Genomic DNA, 16,052 nt, shown 5'->3' with positions numbered 1-16,052 from the left:
TATTATATTCTTCAAATATACATATAATTTAAAAGAACCGGCAACATGGCCCATTCAAATCGCTTCAACTTGAAAATTCAAGATAATTTATTCCATTTATATTACATTCTTCAAATATACGTATAATATGCAACAACTGGCAACGTTACACATTCAAATTCTCGTGTACTTGCCAGGATTCTTTAGAACTAGTCTCTTGTGCTACTTGCTATTATGTTATTTTTTGGAGAGAAATATCAAAACAACCGAATGTAATAGCTTGTTTAACTGTTGTTTACATATATATCGCTGACCAAAATACATGCAAGCACCTATTTTCTCTCCTAGAGCGTTAGCTATGGATCGATAATATTGAATATATTAACAGAAAATTGCCTCTTAACAAACCTCTATGCGTCCCTATCAACTTATAATAACATACATTTTTTAACTATTAAATAACAATCAATGAATTATGAAATAAAACTAAAATTCGCAATAAATAAACAACAAAATATATTATTAAGAACTGATAAAAACCAGGGCTATATATTTCTAGATTATTCAGAGCGATATAAATAAAAAAATTGTTAAAAAATTCCATTCTAGCAGTTTGTTGCGAAAATGAAATGAAAATCCCGACCCATGAGAGACCGGAAATCGCTAGCAATAGTAAATTCAGCTCTCCCCAGACCTACATTTCGTGCCAGATTGTTGTATATTTAATGCTTGTACGAAACATTTGCGAACAGCCATATCCCGACATAAATAAAGAATTTTACTGCTTAATTCCAATGAAATGAATATCCGCAATTTACGAAATTAAAATGGCATGTTATCAATATTCTAAAAATGAAATTAGATTTTCAAATACTTCTGATTACCTTCGAATAAATTTCGCGGAATATGATAAATAAAGTAGGTAACGAAGTTATCCTAATGAAAATTTATTGGATCTAAAAATAAAGAGTACAAAATCTAAACATATAAATTAAGAAGATTCGGTTTACTGCATGTGTCAAACTGTGAAAGTTTAAATCTGATTTAGATGCAGTAGGTTTTTATTTCATCCCCATTAATTATTGTACTTCATTTTAATAACATTTGTTATTCAAAAAACAAACAATCAATATTCATTGTCATTAACGATATCCATTCTTTAAAAAGTGTACTAGTTTAATGTCTGGCCTGGTGCCATCTGTGTGCAACTAACTGAACGTTTGGAAAAATTGATTTCTTCCGATTACATTAAAAACAAAGAGATGGCGCAACAAACGCTAATTTGTCAGCCATCTTTGCGTCTGCGTCTAATCTATCCTGTCAGAATTTGCTTTATAACCAGAATCTGTCACCCAAGAAATAAAAAATTAAGTTTTATAGTGTGTCTAAGATCAATTCGGAGTGTTTAAATTAATATTATGTCGAAACAAGAGCAAGTGCTCATAATTGAGCCTCAGAATGAGCTCAAATTTATAGGTGAGGATCATCAATTATTCTTGCCGTAAAAAATGTGTTCTGTGCCGATCATAAATAGTGGCCGCTTACTCTTCATTACACTTGGATGATTCTACATTTTGTAACGTATCATTTTATCATGCATTGTTTAAAATTAATTTTGCATCGGTTAGGTAGTTTTCGAGGTATTTTTAGTATGACATTGAGCACCCGGCAAGCCCTAAAACTACTGCAACCACCATTTTTGCTTAACTGTTATTATATAGCTAAGAATTTGATTCATAAGTATATAACGTTAAAGTCGAAAGTTCCTTGTAATATTTACAAGGTAAAATTGGTAATAAAGCCACTAATTATATGCTTTTAATTATGTTGATAGATGTTTTTTCTTAAGTTCTAAAAACATTTTAAGCCTCACATTTGCTAAATTATCAAAATAATATAAAGAAATCAATATTTTTTTAGATATTACCATTATTTAATATGGAGAATAAAAAGAAAAAGTGTTTTATATGTAATGGTGATATTTTTAAATACACAACTAATAGGAATAAAAATTACAATGATATAATTTCTAATTTTACTTTGTAGAATTGATTTGCGTATTGATTTATAAACAAATCTAAATTCTCATTTATATTTAGCTTTATTATGTAAATTATAATTACATATTTTTTAGGGCCTTTTACTTTACCAGTCACAGCTTATATGAAATTATCGAATCCAACGGATAAAAATGTTATGTTTAAAATAAAAACAACGGCACCAAAAAGATACTGTGTTCGTCCCAACTCTGGACTACTTGAACCTCATAAAGCTATTGAGATTGCAAGTATGTAAATTCCTTGGAGGTTGGGGGGCGGGATTAGTAACCGCGATCGTTTCTATTATAGTTTGTTTGCAACCATTCTTGTACAATCCGGCTGAAAAGAACAAACATAAGTTTATGGTACAGACAGTGTTCGCCCCGGAATCGGCCGACACCAACTTGGAAACACTGTGGAAGGAAATCAGTCCCGATCAGTTAATGGACTCCAAATTGAAATGTGTGTTTGATATACCATCGGAAGAGACCGATCCCGCTACGGCGACCCAACGACCAAACGCAACCGAAACTAACAATGAGGTTGTCTCTGCAACAGCACAAATTACTGCTCCTATCAGAGACGTATCGACGGAATTACAGAGAGCCGCGAAAGAGGTAATTTATTCATATATTTATATGATTAGAATCAGTGATGTCATTGAAAAGATACATTTCTATGACTCATCCTTTTTCAAAGGAAGCTTTACTAGGCATAGTTGTATTTTTGGATGGGTTTAGTACAGCACACATGTTAAAAGGTCATTATTGTATGTATATTTGCTTATTTATATTGTAATTATTTGATGTCATCCTGACTAAACTACATTATAAATAATTCCTAGACTGGATATAAAAAATACCAGTAATTTTTTAACAAACAAGTTCAAAGTTTTCACCAATTACTATTCTCTGTGCTTAATGTTACTGTTTGAATGATTTAAAATGTGTCGATGATTGATTGAATTAGTTTTTATGGGCATAATGACATTAGTTACCTTGTACTTTACACGGACATATATTTCAAACTGACTTGTAAAAAAAATGCCGAAATGATCATCGTGTTAATAGGTGCAGCAATTGAGAGAATCGGAAAGCGAATTGAGACAGGAGAATATTCGTCTTAAGGAAGAAATATTTGTAATTAAAAAACAGAAAGGACTCACTTCTCCGAACAGGTATGCCCCGCCAGCAGAACAGTCCCCGGTCTTGTTTTATGCGCTGTCTGCTCTAATTATAGGTAAGGATAGCAATATGTTTAATTTTCTCTATTTTAGCACAATTCAGTTTAAGCATATATATGATAATCTCGGTTTTTATCAGAACTCACCAGATTATTACTATATTTTGGTAGCATATTTAGAGAAACTTTCGAGTGTTTTCTTTTTATGATACTGCATTAGTGCACTATCTTATCAATATTTTTTTAATAAATCAATAATATACTCCTAAATATTGTGCAGTGGTTTAAAAAAATGAAACAGGTTTCTGATTAATCATTATCAATTAGCTAAAAACCTAAAATAAAAGACAGAAATGGTTATTCGTTATGCTGCATGTGTACAAAAAAAACTGTTTTTGTTAACATTTCAAAACCTACTTCGTTTAATTCCCAATTGATTGAAAATACATAATATATTCGTGGATACCCTATTTTCACCAATAAGTAATGACACTATTGTTCCTTACGTCTCTTATTATTCTTACATTTTTGTATCTTCTCAAATTATTTCCTTGGGTAAACCGTTAGAACCTAATGTATATCAAAATTCTAACGAATAACTGAGTGTTGACATTCACCACTTATTTTAAAATCTAATGTCATACAAATATCTACTCTGGGTTACTTGATTTGTAACAGAAAATATTGTTTTGAAAATAAGCAAATACTTTTCAGGGCCTACCACGATTCTTGTGAAATGAAAGCTGTATTTGTTCTTGTTAATTGTCTTTAATTCCCACTAATTCTATTCACCATTTTACCCAATAAGGGCGCAATACGGTTCTTTGATTGGTTGTTGCGAATTCAAACATTGAATAATCGTAAATCGCTTTTATTGTAGAGAGTTTAAATTGTTATGTTTGGAAAAATGTTTGTTTCTATTGGGATTCAGTTTAAATTATTTTTTTAAATTTTCTTTTAAATAATTAAATTTAAAATGGATAATTTTTATTCAGAATCGGTGAAAAACGTAAAAAAACTATATTGACTTTCTGTTTTAACTACTTCGGCTTTCCCTGATTAAGTATTTTAGGTTATGGAGCTGAAGTAATGAGAAGTGAACAGTTTTTCTTTTTCAAATTCAATTTTTGCCCAAGTCCAATAAAAGTTTATCTTTTTTTTCAAAATAGATCGGAAAATTGAAACTTACAATTGTTTCTAATAGCATCGAAGGAGTAATATCATGAAGCTTGACCTTACAAACAACAAATTATTTATTTCAAACCCAATTTTGATTGTAAGAATGGCTTCGGTACGTTTATCTTTTTTTTTCAAAATAAATTGGAAAATTGAAACTTGTTACAGTTATTTCTAATGGCATCGAAGGAGTAATATCATGAAGCTTGACCTTACAAACAACAAATTATTTATTTCAAACCCAATTTTGATTGTAAGAATGGCTTCGGTACGTTTATCTTTTTTTTCAAAATAAATTGGAAAATTGAAACTTGTTACAATTGTTTCTAATGACATCGAAGGAGGAATATCATGAAGCTTCACCTTACAAACAACAAATTATTTATTTCAAACTCAATTTTGATTGTAAGAATGGCTTCGATATATTTATCTTTTTTTTTTCAAAATAAATTGGAAAATTGAAACTTGTTACAATTGTTTCTAATGACATCGAAGGAGGAATATCATGAAGCTTCACCTTACAAACAACAAATTATTTATTTCAAACCCAATTTTGATTGTAAGAATGGCTTCGGTACGTTTATCTTTTTTTTCAAGATAAATTGGAAAATTGAAACTTGTTACAATTGTTTCTAATGACATCGAAGGAGGAATATCATGAAGCTTCGCCTTACAAACAACAAATTATTTATTTCAAACCCAACTTTGATTGTAAGAATGGCTTCGGTACGTTTATCTTTTTTTCGAGATAAATTGGAAAATTGAAACTTGTTACAATGGTTTCTAATGACATCGAAGGAGGAATATCATGAAGCTTCACCTTACAAACAACAAATTATTTATTTCAAACCCAATTTTGATTGTAAGAATGGCTTCGATATATTTATCTTTTTTTTTCAAAATAAATTGGAAAATTGAAACTTGTTACAGTTATTTCTAATGGCATCGAAGGAGTAATATCATGAAGCTTGACCTTACAAACAACAAATTATTTATTTCAAACCCAATTTTGATTGCAAGAATGGCTTCGATATATTTATCTTTTTTTTTTCAAAATAAATTGGAAAATTGAAACTTGTTACAATTGTTTCTAATGACATCGAAGAAGGAATATCATGAAGCTTCACCTTACAAACAACAAATTATTTATTTCAAACTCAATTTTGATTGTAAGAATGGCTTCGATACATTTATCTTTTTTTTTCAAAATAAATTGGAAAATTGAAACTTGTTACAATTGTTTCTAATGACATCGAAGGAGGAATATCATGAAGCTTCACCTTACAAACAACAAATTATTTATTTCAAACCCAATTTTGATTGTAAGAATGGCTTCGGTACGTTTATCTTTTTTTTCAAGATAAATTGGAAAATTGAAACTTGTTACAATTGTTTCTAATGACATCGAAGGAGGAATATCCAGAAGCTTCACCTTACAAACAACAAATTATTTATTTCAAACTCAATTTTGATTGTAAGAATGGCTTCGATACATTTATCTTTTTTTTTTTTCAAAATAAATTGGAAAATTGAAACTTGTTACAATTGTTTCTAATGGCATCGAAGGAGGAATATCATGAAGCTTCACCTTACAAACTTAAAGATAGCCTTTAAAGTTTCTCTATCTATGCGAACCAATCGAACGAAACTGAACGCCATATTTTTTTCCAGGAGTGCTTGGTGCTATTTTAGGCAAACTTCTGCTCTGAAAAAAGAAACTGTCATCCTTTGAAACACCCCTATAATGTATATTTAATACAAAATAAAGAATACATCTAAATAGAAATTTTACCCATTATATTTACTGTATCATAAATAAAACAAAATTTCGATGTTAAGTCGCCCAGCCACTGGGATTAATGTGTATTTTAATTTAATATTTTACTTAAGCTTATATAACGATTAACTATTTGTACTACTTTAAAAGGGGGGTGGTAATTTTTGGAAACCAATCGTCCGACGAACCCCTCGGAACCTTCTTTGTCGTTCTGTTAACGGGCAATTTAATATGTAAATATCGATAGAGGTGTGTGGGTCTCTCTCGCTCCAACCTTAGTAATCTTAATGGGAAGTATTTCGAGTTTGATGCCAACATTTAAAGTAAATTTAAACGTGTTTTTTTTTTCGGGTTTTTTCTTTACGTCACCATAATCTATAAAAACTCTCGGTTGAGAAACTGGCAGATAGTTCTCTCTGTCGGTGTATTTTATAAATTTTGACCGTAACTTGATGGGTTTTTATAGAGCATTTCGAGAACTTGACACGAAATTTAAAATTAACCACATGTGAATATATTCATTGACAAAGAATTAGGATTGTACTACTTTGCACTATGAGTTCGGTGTCTAGGAGTGTGTTTCAAATAAAAACAATTTTTCGTAATTTGGGTATTGGAACTAAACGTAGATTGTTGGATTCTCTTATAAGCAGGCTATTTATTTGTTTTGTTTTGTTGTATATATTAGTGTTTAATGTAAAAACAAACATCTCTGAAACGTACCACCTGCAATTTTTCGGTCGGTCGTTCTGTCACTGTTTGCCCAGCCTACTTCGGAATTGTCCTACTGACAGAAGTAAATTCAAATTCAGAAACGTCATGGCACACTGGCCTTTAGTACCCAATTTTGCTTTGATGAAATTCCAGGAAAGTAAAAAAGATGTATATTAATAAACGCAAGGTGAACTGGTAAAGCCGTTCATTAGAATATCTTCTCGGGATTCTCGCTAATTTTGACGCTCTTATTAAAAGCTAGCACTATTTTCGCTCAACTCGCCTGAACATTTGAACCGACCGATCACGGGCTTCTTCGATTGTAAGTAGTGTTTTTTTTATCCCTCCGAAATATTCTAATGAACGCGCCAATCTCTGTAACTTGTTTGGTTGTTTCACTAGTAATAATTGTATTATCCTGGTTATGATTACTACACGTCGGTTTGCTAATACCTTACGCCATGTACTTTTTCTAATTAGAAATTTGGCAAAATACTAATACGCAGTTTTGAGATTTATTTTAATCGAATTGCCAGTTTAAAACTGTTTACGATTCCTTATTTAAAAAGCGCCTTACTTATCCGCGCAAGTTTCCATTACATAGTTTTGGGTGTGGAAGGGGTTTACAGAAAGCTTCGAAAATAATATACTGCTGAAATGTAACGGCTCTGAAAGTCATTTATATTAAAATATGTATTCGCGTGTTTTCTTTTTTTGTTACAGAGAACAATATATTTCTATAAACCCCGCATAGTTAGTTTTAAAGGTTTATATGAGTTTATGATTTGGTAAGCGAAGGCATTTTTAAATGGTCTTATATTATTTTTTTATTTTAATTACTCTTCTAGGCGATTTGGTGAATTGAAGCATTTCTATGTCACTATGTATATTGTTTTGTTTTAGCGAGCTAAATATAGGTATCTGTAATTTTCTTATGTAGTTTTATCTTCCTATAACGTTCCTTCCCCCCTTTAACCGCCCAATTTTTACTACTAACAATACTTAATAAATAATGAGCTTGAACTAACAATGCCAATATTTTGTTTAGATGAATAGAAATCCTCATATATTTTATTTAAAAAAAAATCAAAACCGGAATTAATGAATGTGTTGCATAACCGTCGTTAAAATGTCATAATTTAATGATGCTCCTTTTATTTTTCACTGACACTTGTTCTTGCTGAGAAACGTGTAACCAAAATGTATATAAAAATACCCGAAAAAAGTTGGTAAAATTGAAAAATGACACATTTTTTCTAGATTTATTGATTAACTAATTTTAATCATAAAATAAACATAACATTACAAAAGGGTCGGTTATAAACAATCTGATTAAATAAATTCAAGCACAACTAAAATTTTTCTAATATAATGAAAATTATATATAAATACACATATAAAACAAGTAAGAATTTTTTATTACTGTATATATATTTCGAAACATATTCTTATGGAGTACATATATGTAAAACAACTAAAAAGAGAGTCTTAATCACTTGAATCAATACTCTTTTGATCTTAAAAAAAATTTAAAAGAAACAATATAAAATTACTCTGTCCTTGCTGATTCGATATCCAAAAAAACATATGGCAAAATTTAATGGCTCTGAACAACATTAGGGTGTGGATTTTGTTGTTGCTGATGCACCGGAGGAGGGTTTTGTTGAATTGGTTGTTGGTATTGTTGCTGCACCGGGACATTTGGTGGTTGTTGCTGGAACTGGGGATTTGGTTGCTGCACTGGGACGTTTGGTGGCTGTTGGAACTGAGGATTTGGCTGCTGCACTGGAATATTGGACGGTTGTTGCTGAGTCTGTGGATTTGCCTGCTGCACTGGTACTTGAGGTGGTTGCTGCTGAGAATTCGGATTTGGTTGCTGGAACTGTTGATTCGCGTTTTGTTGTTGAAATTGCTGGTTTTGTTGAGCCTGTTGATTTGGATATTGTGGAGGTCGCTGGGGTGGATGATTCTGAATGGGCGCGTGTCCCTGTTGGGGATTATTTTGCTGGTAAACTTGTTGTCCTTGATTATTCATCGCCTGTTGTGGCATTTTTTGATACTGTTGAGGCGGTTGCTGATGTTGGTACACTTCATTGGTATTTAAATCCTAAACCAAAACTTAGTATCGAGATTTTTGTAAAAAAAAACTTGAATAACTTACCAGTTGCTGTGGAGCCATTTGTGGTACTTGTCCAGGATGGAATTGTTGTTGTGGTGGAACTTGGTACCCTTGCGGAACCTGTTGATACACTCCTTGGTTGGCTCCCGATGGAGGCTGGAACAATTAAAACAACGAATGTAAATTGATGTTCCCACCTGATAGACCAACAGTACCTGTGGATATTGTTGGTATCCGTATTGTGGTATTTGATTAGCTGCATGATGTTGTCTGATATATTCAGCCAGTTCTTCATCAGAATACGGTTTGGTTTGGTCATCTAAAGTCTGAACAGCAAAAAAAAAAAGCAAATAAAGCTCAGGAACTTAAAAGAATGAAAACCCACCTGCCACCCATGGTCTTGTTTAAAATCGTTAGAATTTGTCTGTTGCAGGAATTCCCTATAGTCAATAAACTGGTCACGGTTCGTATCCATCTCCCTAAATACACTTTCCCTCATTCTTTCCATCTCTTCCACCCTCTCCCTCATATCATCCTCAGGAACACCTTGTTGGTATATCTTATCTAGTTCTTTTATGAATAATGCTTTCACTTCTTCCTATAAATAGTTTATTATGAAGGAGTGTTAAAATTTAACAATAAAAAATGTACCTGATCCCATAACCCATTTCCATCAACATCATGAAGCATGAAGAATGTTTTTGGATCAAAATCCTGTTGCATTTGATCCTGTTCCTCCCAGACTTCTTCTAGTTGAGCTTTGTGGCCCGGCTCATGAAGTTTCTCATGCTTCTTATGTTTATCTTCCATCTCCTACAAATTCAATTTGAATATTATCTCATCTCTGTTTAAACAACATAATTATTACTTTGTATTCTTTTTCAAGCTTTTCCCTCTCTTGTCCATTAGTATGATTTAGTTTTTCTTGTCGTGCATACTCCTTTTCCATTTCATACCTCTTAAAGTCCTCTTTCCTTTTTTTATCAACTTCAGCAAGATCCTGCAAAATAAATACAAACAAATGCATATCTCTGTTATCTGCAATACAACTAATTACCTGTGTAGTTTTTGCTATCAATTTTTTCAAGTCTTCAATCTCAAATGAATGGAGATTGCTTTGATCCAGATGATGATGAACTGGATCTTCTACTAAATTATTTTCTTGTTCTAATTTTTGTTTCTTCTCTGTCAACATTCTTAACCTTTGCAGTTCAATTCTCTTAATTTCATCCAACCTATTTTTTAAACATGGGTTTGGAACATACATTTGATGTAAAATATTAATACATACCTGGTCCTAACATGATGAGAAACAAACTGCAACTCATCAGCTATTTTGCCTGATCTGATTTCACTTTCATCAGCTTTTTCCAGTTTTTGTCGAAAATCAGGGTCTGATTCTAGTGCTTTAACAACCTCTTTGAGATACCTATGATATTCCATGTAATCTTCTAAGTCCCCCATATTGGAGTCAGCTTCTTGTTCTTCATTTTTATTTTGTGATACAGGTGGTGCAAAACATATTTCTATGACTATTGAAATCACATATATGGCCAAAATGGTATACTTCATTTCTAAATAAATGATATCCAAAATTAGATATACTGTTATTTTAATTTACTGAAATGTAACACCTATTTGAGAAAAAATATTAACAGTAAATATAGATATTTTGCCAAAACATAAATTACAATATTACCTTGTATTAATAAATATTTTGATATTTTAAAAGTTTATAATTACATTTAGAAGACAACCAGATGGAAATATAGTTCAAAAGATACTATAGGTCTCAATATTTGATAACCTTTTATTTTAAATAAACTTTTCACGACATAATTTAAAAAATCAACAATATTGTCTCTATAAATTAATTATGAAAATTTTTTTACGCTAAATGATTTACAGTTATAAATTAATTTACCGTATATGTTCTACAGAGACTGCATCTATTTTTTCACGAAAATTAGAATTTCACTTATAATAAGAAAAAATCAAACTAAACCAGTAACCGCAAATGGTTAATTAGAATAGTAAATACAATAATTCATATTACTGACGTTTACCTTTTGCGTTGGCCAGATATACTTGGTTATTTGATAAATGACGGTTGACAGATATTAGTGACAAACATTTAAAAAATAAATAGATTTGCCTAAAGGTTGATAATCTCAATCAGTATTTGATATATACTCATTGTAATAAAAGCCTTTAAGCAGTGATTAGTAGATATTTATTATTTAGTAATTCTAATAAGAGCATTATATGGAACAAATTTAATACTATTTTTTTAGCATATTAAATTTAGAATATAACTTTGTTAATTGATTGGAATTTAAAAAAATCTATGTCAAACGAAGTCATATGCGTAAAGTTATTATTTTTATGATAATTGTTTAGACTGATATATACGGTTGACAAGTTTTAGAAACATATGTTTCTGAAAATTACACTTGACCTAATGACAGTTCGTATTGTCAAATTGATGAAAAGTTGCATGTGGCCGGTATAATTTACAGAAAATCATAATAATAATAGTAAGTAAATATTTTTTCTTATATATAGATATATAATTAAAACTAGTTTATAATTAATTATGCAATTGAAACATATATAAATTTAAAATATTTTTAACTTAACTTATATTAAAAACTAAAGAATGATGCAATAACTTAAGCAATTATATTAAGAGCTCTCACTATGGTGGAAGATATAGAAAAGACAGAAAGTAAAAAGGCTGCAAAGAAAGAAGCCAAAAAGGCAGAAAAAGCCGCAAAAAAGGCCGAGCATAAGGCCGCTAATGTTAAAGAAAACGCAAGTACTTTGGACGAAGGTAAACAACCTTGTAACTGATCTTATCTCAAATATTATTCATTTCCTTAATTTATTTTAGCTGATATATCTGTCGGAAAATATGGTAACTTACCATTAATACGATCTGATCCTTCTGCACCAAAGCGTTCCTTCACTTACATTAAGGAATTAAATAAATCATTAGCTAATAAAGTTATATGGGTACGTGGTAGGTTACATGCTCTTAGAGCAAGAGGGAAACAATGCTTTATTGTTTTGCGTCAGCGGGAGTTTACTGCACAGGCTCTTGTAAATGTTTCAGAAACAGTGTCAAAGTCAATGGTAAAATTTTCAAGCAAGCAAGTATTACAAATCAGTTTTATGATAATGTTTAAACTTATGATAAAATTTATTGAAGTATTTCAAAAGAGAGCATAGTGGATATTGAAGCACAAGTGGCAGAGGTTCCTTCGGGAGTGGCTGGATGTACACAAACTGATGTGGAATTAGTTGTATCACAAATATGGGTTGTATCTTCTTCTGTGCCACAATTACCGCTTCAAATAGATGATGCTAGTAGGCCAGAAAAGCCAGGGGTAATATTTATTATATGAATAATTTTCATTTTATTGCATATTTTATTTTAGGATGAGGATTCTTTGAATATACGTGTTAATCAAGACACTAGGCTGGATAACAGAGTTTTGGATTTAAGAACTCCAACTAGTCAAGCAATATTTAGGTAATTTTTTTTTAATAATCTGATTTCTATGTTTTTGACTTAATTTTTTTAGATTGGAAGCCGGTGTTTGTAAACTGTTTCGTGATTGTCTAACCAAAAAAGGTTTTGTTGAGATACATACACCGAAAATTATCCCAGCAGCATCTGAAGGTGGTGCTAATGTTTTTACCGTCAGTTACTTTAAAGGTTTTGTGATTATTGTATTTTAATAGGCAATATTTAATTCCTGCATCTCAATGGTTCTAGGTTCTGCGTATTTAGCTCAAAGTCCACAGTTATACAAGCAAATGGCCATAGCAGCTGATTTTGAGAAAGTGTTCACAATAGGAGCGGTATTTCGTGCTGAAGATTCCAACACTCACAGGCATTTAACAGAGTTCACTGGGTTGGATCTTGAAATGGCCTTCCAGTATCATTATCACGAAGTCATGTTGCTTATCGGTAATCTTTTCACAGAAATATTTAAAGGCTTGCGCGATGAGTATGTAATAATAAGTTGTTTCTTCTCAAATTTATGTTTTTTTATTCGATTTTAGATACAGCAATGAGATTTCCATCATCGGACAACAATATCCAGCCGAACCTTTTACCTTCTTGGACCCACCGTTGGTGTTGAAATACCCAGAAGCTCGCGTCATGCTGAAGGACGCTGGTGTGGAAATTGGTGAGGAAGATGACTTAAGCACTCCGGTTGAAAAATTATTAGGGCGTTTAGTGAAGGTGATTGTTTACTAAAGCAGTTATTAAATTTAAAAATACTTACTTTCAGGCTAAATATGATACAGATTTTTACATCTTGGACAAATACCCGTTAGCAGTTAGACCTTTTTATACCATGCCGGATCCCCAAAATCCACAATCATCGAATTCTTATGACATGTTTATGAGGGGCGAGGAAATTTTGAGTGGGGCTCAAAGGATCCATGACCCCAAATTCCTGACTGAAAGAGCGAAACACCACGCGATAGGTACAACAATAAAATATTTTTCTGCGCTATATTTATTTAAAATTAATTTGTACCTTTCTTATAGATATTGAGAAAATAGCTTCCTATATCGATGCATTTAAATATGGATGTCCCCCACATGCTGGAGGCGGCATTGGCTTAGAAAGAGTAGTTATGTTATACCTTGGACTGGATAATGTAAGAAAAACATCGATGTTCCCACGTGATCCAAAACGAGTTACTCCTTAATTCCTCCGAAGAAGACAAGGAGTTATTTTTCTAATATGCTGCAAAAATATTGAGTAGAAAATACGAATAAAATACATTTTATTTAATAAAGAAAAACGACTAACAGGTGCAGTGGTTTTATTTTTTCCATCAATCTATATAAATATATATAACAATAATAATAATAATAAAACCATCACAGATATTTTATTAAAACATTACAGATAAAATAACAGCAAGTGGAAGTACTCCTTTACATTTTAAGGTATATTATTTTATAAAAACAATACGTTCACACACACCTCACACTTGACTAGTAGAAAGCTCTAATTTATGATAGCGTGAATAATTAAGATACGTCCATTTTCTTCCTTTCCTCTCTTTGTTGCTTCCATGTTCTCCTTTCAGATTTCTTCTTCTCCAAATGTTCAATATATTTTTCCATGCACTCATAATTATTTGGCATTTTTCCAAAGTTCTCCTGCGGTATATCAATTCCTAATTTTTCTGGCAACATATACGAGAACAACCATCCCAATAAAGGTGTCTCATTGAATATGTAATGTACTTCCTTGTGGTAAAATGTTATTCCTTCATATAATACTTGAACATTATTTATATGAGGTATATCGAATATTCTATCTTGAATTAATGGTCTCTGGGCAGGAAAAAACTCAAGTATTTGGAACTTAAAAGGTTTATTTGTTTCTAGTAGCTTAGAATGTTCGTCGAACTTATTTTTTAACCAATAAAACCTAAAATTTGTTTCACTGTCAAGTAATGACATAGTGTTCCAATGCAAACAGTCTAAAATAAATATTGTCTTGGTAGTCTTGTTGAAAATACAATCTAATACTGTTAAACCACTATTTTTGTCTAATCCTCCACCTGGCAGATATGTTTTAACAGTTAAAACTCTACCCTTTTTGTTATACACAACTGTGTTATTTCGTTTTGCAACAACCAATACTCTGAATCCTTCGGGTACTAACTTAAATAACCAATTTTCTTCTAAATCATCTGGTATCTCAGAAAACCACTCAGATTTCATAAACTGGAAAGCTCTCGGTTTTTTTCGTTCACTGTTGTTCTCAACATCCATCTCTTCAACGTCGACATTTTCGACAATTTCAATTTTTTCACTCTCAAGAAAGACATCGGAGAAATCTCTCAGACGATCAACAAAATTGTGCCGTTTTTCTTTTTGTTCTTTTAGTAATAGTTGTCGTCTTTCTTCCTGGGTAAGTTTTGATATTTTGCCGCAATTTTTATATAATTGAGCAAAATCTGAAGCAACACCCACATCTTCACATCCGTTTATGTTTGGACAAGAGGTTTTGAGTTCTTCAACCATTGTTTTACGTATGTACACAAAAAATGTAAATTATTATTATCAAAAATAAAACTTCTGAAGTTTTACAAATTTAGGGTTAAGTAATCTTGGTTAGGTATGAAAAAATAATTATCCAACTTTGTATATCGATAATTTTTGAAAACAATATCGATATTTTATAGTCAATTATATCGATATTTTTTTCCCTATATATTTCTCAATATTTAAAAAAAAATTGAAGATATTGCTTAAACATTATACTTAATTTAAATAAATACAACTAATTTTATAGGTTTAGTGTATTTTGGTACTTGGTTTTTTATAATGTTTAACAGAATATCGAAAAATAAGAGTTTACAAAAATATCGAAATATCCGTCAAAATAAACATCTGCCAAAAATTTCGATATTTTTTCTGCATCCCAATATATGGGCATCCCTAACTTGATCTTGGTTAACGTCATGTTAGGGATGAGTATTTGTACACAAAAAATGAGGGCAAAAACAAAATAAAGATAATGTTTATGATTTCCATTAATTCTGTAAGGTTTTAACTATGTTTTATGTTTATATTTGGTTCTAATTCAAAATGTTGTCTATATATGCTGTTCTACATGTGCACTTGTTTTGTTATAGTTTTAACTGCTAAGTTCTACTAATAATAAGTTTTTCGTCATTTTCTACGGCCTAAATTCTACTTTCACTGCGAAACTTCATCGAAATAAAGGAAAAAACATGAAAAAAAAGCTGTTTATGATTCATGAAATAAACTTTATTGGTTTCACGTAACAATGTTGTTAAGAGTATATTTTTTATTTTAAAGAATAAGTATGCCATGACATACCATTTGTTTCTATGTAACCAGGATAAATAAACAAACCAGTTGAAGCTATGGTTTTTTGAGAAGCAAGATAGATGACAGAAAACAGATTTTTGGCGTTAAATAGTATCCAGGTGAGCCACTCGAAAAAACCAACTTATTTAGCCGACTGCTTCTGGTATATTATCATTCTAATTTATAATT

At 31.1% G+C, this 16,052-nt stretch overlaps 4 protein-coding genes across 7 annotated transcripts; 2 read left to right on the top strand and 2 right to left on the bottom strand.

The window, feature by feature from the left end:
• The first annotated feature begins 1,275 nt into the window (after nucleotides 1–1,275).
• On the top strand, nucleotides 1,276–7,798 carry Vap33 (VAMP-associated protein 33kDa). The gene is made up of 5 exons (XM_076406882.1): nucleotides 1,276–1,455; nucleotides 2,114–2,266; nucleotides 2,328–2,635; nucleotides 3,089–3,257; nucleotides 6,048–7,798. The coding sequence occupies exons 1-5, from the start codon at nucleotides 1,398–1,400 to the stop codon at nucleotides 6,083–6,085; spliced, it is 726 nt and encodes a 241-aa protein (XP_076262997.1). The 5' UTR covers nucleotides 1,276–1,397; the 3' UTR covers nucleotides 6,086–7,798.
• A 319-nt stretch (nucleotides 7,799–8,117) lies between these two features.
• On the bottom strand, nucleotides 8,118–11,144 carry NUCB1 (Nucleobindin 1). 4 transcript variants are annotated; one of them, XM_076406877.1, is made up of 10 exons: nucleotides 10,911–11,058; nucleotides 10,686–10,849; nucleotides 10,278–10,620; nucleotides 10,044–10,221; nucleotides 9,855–9,986; nucleotides 9,638–9,799; nucleotides 9,372–9,584; nucleotides 9,202–9,312; nucleotides 9,029–9,142; nucleotides 8,118–8,974 (listed from the first exon to the last, which is right to left on the bottom strand). In XM_076406877.1, exons 3-10 carry the CDS (start codon nucleotides 10,556–10,558, stop codon nucleotides 8,465–8,467), a joined length of 1,701 nt encoding a protein of 566 aa, XP_076262992.1. In that variant the 5' UTR covers nucleotides 10,559–10,620; nucleotides 10,686–10,849; nucleotides 10,911–11,058; the 3' UTR covers nucleotides 8,118–8,464. The 4 variants fall into 4 exon arrangements, with proteins under 4 accessions (XP_076262992.1, XP_076262993.1, XP_076262989.1 ...); XM_076406878.1 differs by lacking the exon at nucleotides 10,686–10,849 and having other exon boundaries at nucleotides 10,278–10,560; nucleotides 11,053–11,144; XM_076406874.1 differs by lacking the exon at nucleotides 10,686–10,849 and having other exon boundaries at nucleotides 10,278–10,560; nucleotides 10,911–11,074.
• Nucleotides 11,073–13,823, top strand: AspRS (Aspartyl-tRNA synthetase). The gene is made up of 10 exons (XM_076406879.1): nucleotides 11,073–11,523; nucleotides 11,677–11,819; nucleotides 11,880–12,138; nucleotides 12,198–12,375; nucleotides 12,427–12,521; nucleotides 12,574–12,707; nucleotides 12,768–13,002; nucleotides 13,058–13,241; nucleotides 13,291–13,489; nucleotides 13,554–13,823. Exons 2-10 carry the CDS (start codon nucleotides 11,687–11,689, stop codon nucleotides 13,715–13,717), a joined length of 1,581 nt encoding a protein of 526 aa, XP_076262994.1. The 5' UTR covers nucleotides 11,073–11,523; nucleotides 11,677–11,686; the 3' UTR covers nucleotides 13,718–13,823.
• Nucleotides 13,818–15,130, bottom strand: Snup (snurportin-1). The gene has a single exon (XM_076406880.1). The coding sequence runs from the start codon at nucleotides 15,048–15,050 to the stop codon at nucleotides 14,046–14,048; it is 1,005 nt and encodes a 334-aa protein (XP_076262995.1). The 5' UTR covers nucleotides 15,051–15,130; the 3' UTR covers nucleotides 13,818–14,045.
• Between the last annotated feature and the right edge of the window lie 922 nt (nucleotides 15,131–16,052).

This window comes from Rhynchophorus ferrugineus, unplaced genomic scaffold, assembly GCF_030347505.1.
Source record: "Rhynchophorus ferrugineus isolate W39M unplaced genomic scaffold, kcgeb_rfMv2 rfM6, whole genome shotgun sequence".
In the NCBI taxonomy this organism is placed as follows: domain Eukaryota; kingdom Metazoa; phylum Arthropoda; class Insecta; order Coleoptera; family Curculionidae; genus Rhynchophorus; species Rhynchophorus ferrugineus.
The sequence above is the reverse complement of the archived record's forward strand: the minus strand, read 5'-3'. Positions and strand labels throughout refer to the sequence as shown.

Excerpts from the sequence above, each read along its gene's own strand:
- Vap33 (XM_076406882.1), top strand. The coding sequence starts at position 1,398 with ATGTCGAAACAAGAGCAAGTGCTCATAATTGAGCCTCAGAATGAGCTC. Across the intron at positions 2,267-2,327 it reads TAAAGCTATTGAGATTGCAA|TTTGTTTGCAACCATTCTTG; the intron begins GTATGTAAATTC and ends TTTCTATTATAG. Across the intron at positions 2,636-3,088 it reads TACAGAGAGCCGCGAAAGAG|GTGCAGCAATTGAGAGAATC; the intron begins GTAATTTATTCA and ends TCGTGTTAATAG.
- NUCB1 (XM_076406878.1), bottom strand. The coding sequence starts at position 10,558 with ATGAAGTATACCATTTTGGCCATATATGTGATTTCAATAGTCATAGAA. Across the intron at positions 9,313-9,371 it reads AACAAGACCATGGGTGGCAG|ACTTTAGATGACCAAACCAA; the intron begins GTGGGTTTTCAT and ends TTTGCTGTTCAG. Across the intron at positions 8,975-9,028 it reads AAATGGCTCCACAGCAACTG|GATTTAAATACCAATGAAGT; the intron begins GTAAGTTATTCA and ends GTTTTGGTTTAG.
- AspRS (XM_076406879.1), top strand. The coding sequence starts at position 11,687 with ATGGTGGAAGATATAGAAAAGACAGAAAGTAAAAAGGCTGCAAAGAAA. Across the intron at positions 12,139-12,197 it reads ATGGTAAAATTTTCAAGCAA|TATTTCAAAAGAGAGCATAG; the intron begins GCAAGTATTACA and ends AATTTATTGAAG. Across the intron at positions 12,708-12,767 it reads TACCGTCAGTTACTTTAAAG|GTTCTGCGTATTTAGCTCAA; the intron begins GTTTTGTGATTA and ends CAATGGTTCTAG.
- Snup (XM_076406880.1), bottom strand. The coding sequence starts at position 15,050 with ATGGTTGAAGAACTCAAAACCTCTTGTCCAAACATAAACGGATGTGAA.